General features: G+C 53.1%; 1 protein-coding gene across 1 annotated transcript; it reads right to left on the bottom strand.

Moving 5' to 3' along the window:
• Positions 1-1,863: 1,863 nt before the first annotated feature.
• PHACADRAFT_262686 (uncharacterized protein) lies at positions 1,864-2,457 on the bottom strand. Its single transcript, XM_007399892.1, has one exon. It carries the CDS (start codon positions 2,347-2,349, stop codon positions 1,900-1,902), a length of 450 nt encoding a protein of 149 aa, XP_007399954.1. The 5' UTR covers positions 2,350-2,457; the 3' UTR covers positions 1,864-1,899.
• Positions 2,458-3,769: the final 1,312 nt, after the last annotated feature.

Raw genomic sequence — 3,769 nt, 5'->3', positions numbered from 1 at the left:
TGCACATAGAAGACAAAATGTAGATATTCTAGACGTAACGGCTCCCGCCGAGCACGATTGTGCGTCACCATCTGGTGCCTGCCGTAGGCGCACGCTCGTGGACTTCGCTGCGACTCGACTTGTTCCGCAGGTGTAGATCTTCTGGAGGTTATAATTTAGTGAGTACATGCAGTATTAATCTACTACACCCAAATACATTCCCTTTTGATAGCACCGGAACACTCGTTGTATTGTGAGCAAGCCCGGGCTTAAGCCCAAGGCTTGGGCCGGGCTCGGGCTCGGCTCGGGCTCAGGGCTCGGCTCGACGTCGCCACAAGCCCAAGCCCGGGCTTTGAGCCCAAGCCGGGCCCGCACATCACTAAGTAGGACGCATCAGGCTGCAACATTCGCGGACGTACCCGTAAGGAGTCTAGTCATGGCGTGGCATTTGAGACAAGCTTCTACTGTGACACTTGTCAACAATGCCAAAGGAGACAAAGTGTTTTCGCGCGCATATATGCACGCGCATGTCTCGAGGCTGTCAAGTACTGTACACAGCAACTGTTTTATCTTGCCCGTATTTTTTGTTCGCTTTCCACAGCTATGCGCGAGCCCGATGCGTACGGCTGATCCGAGAAAGTGTACGCCTAAGCAGCACGCGCACCATCAGCACCACCGTTCATTTCTCAAGATTCCAACACGCACCAGGGATATCCTCTCGACATGATCGAGCCCCACAACCCTATTGTCGTAATGTTGAACTCCTCCAGAGCCCGAGCTCAGCGTAGAGCGAGCCAGCTCCGAGCTGGCTAACCGCGGACGCCGCCGATCATGTCGATCCAGCGTCCGGTGTAGCCGGGGTGCCGGTCAACGAAATATGGCCCGCTGTCGCAGGCTTGTGGTTCTTCCTGCCAAGGGAGACCTGGAAGGTAAAGTGGCGGCCGAGGTACTTGTAGCAGGTAACTCGGACGCGGCGCGGGCGCCAGCAATCATGAGAAGCGTGAGCACAAATGAGGGAGGCGCCGAAAGCGGGTGAGCGGTGACTCACGGATAGTAGCCGGCCGCGAGTCTCGGTCTGATCGGCAGTGAGCACCCGGGCCCTCCAGCAGATAAGACGGCAAGGAGATCGACGGCATTATTGTCAACGTAGGTGATTAACTGCACAGACGTGAAGCGTGTCATAGAGTAAGCTACAGACACGGTGTGGTGAGCTGCAGGTCCGAGCCTGGCCTTTAGTAACACTGCTGCGCGCGTAGCAGTGAAGGCGATACTTTCCTCCTCTCCGTGGTGAGATGTTCGCTGTTTTTCATACTTCGTTGGCTCCTCCACATGTGAGATGGGGTTTAGCGGTGTACAGCACGCATGTCTGGAGATAGTGCGATGTTTATGGCTAGCGGCTAGAACTTACAAGTTGTTTCTACGAGAGTTAGCAGCTTCCGTCTTAATCGCATTGATGACAATACACACCGGTGGATATAACTGTCCAGATCTTACGATTCAGCGCGATTGAGTCCCGAAGAGTGCCACAAACGATGTCTGTGAGACATCTTGTGGGCTCGGCTAGTAAAAATGCACCTGCCATGACGAGTTGACGTCTGCTCGCTGCCCCAGTGACTGCGAAAAGTAGGGCGAGACCCACAGACAACCTCAATCTATATCTCTGGCTTGATATCTCGCCTCTGTTATTCGTTGAAAGGCACCACAAGTTATCTAGTACTATTGTAGGATGCTTCTAAACTTTGAAATATAGCCCTATAGTCAGATTAAACCATGTGTCAAGCTTTTCGCATAGCGCAGACCAATCGGGTGCTCAAACATGGTGATTATGCACCCCACTCGCCTCTCTGCGAGAAAGCGCACGAGTCAGCCAAACAATCATGGAGAGGTTGTGCTGATTACCCACATAAGGTCACCAACGATTTAGTAGACACCAGGGACGAAGCGATGAGGAGTGTGCTTCGCCCATGCGAGCCATTCATCCCCAAACTCCTCTAGCAGCGCCAAGTCCTCTTTTGGCATTCGGAAAATAGACGTCAAGGAGATGTGCACCGTGAACGCGATCTGACACACGCCTGCGAGAAAGCCAAGCGGATTCCTCCAAAGCCCGAGCTCAGCGTAGAGCGAGCCAGGACCAAGCTGGCTGATAACGACGCCCACCATGTAGATCCAGCCTCCTGTATAGCCAGGGTGTCTAACAACGGAATACGGACCACTTGTTATTAGCTTGTGGTTTTTTTGGATGGCGAGCTGAAAAGTGAAGTGGCGTCCGAGATATTTGTAGGAGACGGATCGGATGAGGCTACCGATAACCATGAGGAGCGTGCCAATGGCAAACGCTGGCGACATAGCGAGCGGGTCGACGACGGTCATGGGCAGCCAGGCGCGAAGTTCATCGGCGACGGGAACCCTTTCAGCGGATAAGATGACAAGCAGATCGACGAAATTGACGATGTGAATTATGTACTACAGAAAGGAAATGCGCATAGAGTAAGCTGCGCGAACCAGATGTGACGAACCGTGGGTCTGACCTTTGATAACATCGCTGCGTGTGTAATAGTGAAGCCCTTCTCGCCATAGTTTAATGCCTGGTTTTCTTCGTACTTTGCTCGCTCTTCTGCATGAGGGGTGACATTGGGGGGTGTTGAGGTTATGTGACTGGAGACGGAGCCAGCGATGAGCAGGAAAATTCTTAGACAAAGGGCGGTGCCCATGGCTGGCGGATTGGGTCTGTATCTAGAAGAGGCATTAATTTCGGTCATGTAAGATAGACCCAGTTCAATTTCGACCAGTGCCGTCACAGTGTGACAGTCACGTGCATGTCGCGGAAACGCGCGGTCGCGATGATGATAAGTACGGCAGTTGGAACCCTCGCTGCTTAACAGGGAGAGAGAAGATGTGAATAGACAAACCATGAACATGCCCAGGCTTTCATACAAATAAACTCCCCGCTATGAGGCGAGTTCCGCCAGTCTCTCTCCTCCGAGTCCTTGTGCTCATCCGGTGACTGAAGTACTCCCTCACAAATGCAACTGCTTCCCCTGTAAAGTCTCCGTAAGCATGCAGCGATCCCTCTGAGTGCAAAATATGGCCATACAGCGTGAGTACGAGAGTGGCACACAGATGTGTGGAGGCGCTTGATGACTTATCTCTAAACTTGAGCTGTGTATTGAGCTGATTCAGTTTGGCGGCCCAGACACAGGAACTTATTAAGTTACACCGGACTAGCCACCCAGAAGCACCCAAGAGCGGCTAAGACATGCTGAAGAATTTCAGAAAAGCCCAAAAAATGGCACAAGCGGGAATCAAGCCTGCAGCCCAAAAGCAACCGCAGCGCACTATACCACTAGTGATGTGCGGGCCCGGCTTGGGCTCAAAGCCCGGGCTTGGGCTTGTGGCGACGTCGAGCCGAGCCCTGAGCCCGAGCCGAGCCCGAGCCCGGCCCAAGCCTTGGGCTTAAGCCCGGGCTTGCTCACAATACAACGAGTGTTCCGGTGCTATCAAAAGGGAATGTATTTGGGTGTAGTAGATTAATACTGCATGTACTCACTAAATTATAACCTCCAGAAGATCTACACCTGTGGAACAAGTCGAGTCGCAGCGAAGTCCACGAGCGTGCGCCTACGGCAGGCACCAGATGGTGACGCACAATCGTGCTCGGCGGGAGCCGTTACGTCTAGAATATCTGCATTTTGTCTTCTATGTGCATATTAGGTCGCTCTCTCCTTATTCGGAACTCAGGGAATGGTAACGGAGCCAGCACACCCAAGCCTGGGCTTCCGAGCCGGGCTTG

The sequence above is a fragment of the Phanerochaete carnosa genome, assembly GCF_000300595.1.
Source record: "Phanerochaete carnosa HHB-10118-sp unplaced genomic scaffold PHACAscaffold_9, whole genome shotgun sequence".
NCBI classification, from domain to species: domain Eukaryota; kingdom Fungi; phylum Basidiomycota; class Agaricomycetes; order Polyporales; family Phanerochaetaceae; genus Phanerochaete; species Phanerochaete carnosa.
Note: the sequence above shows the minus strand (reverse complement) of the source record. Positions and strands in the feature narration are given on the sequence as shown.

Bases quoted from the DNA above. Each gene is read 5' to 3' on its own strand.
- PHACADRAFT_262686 (XM_007399892.1), bottom strand. From the start codon at position 2,349: ATGACCGTCGTCGACCCGCTCGCTATGTCGCCAGCGTTTGCCATTGGC.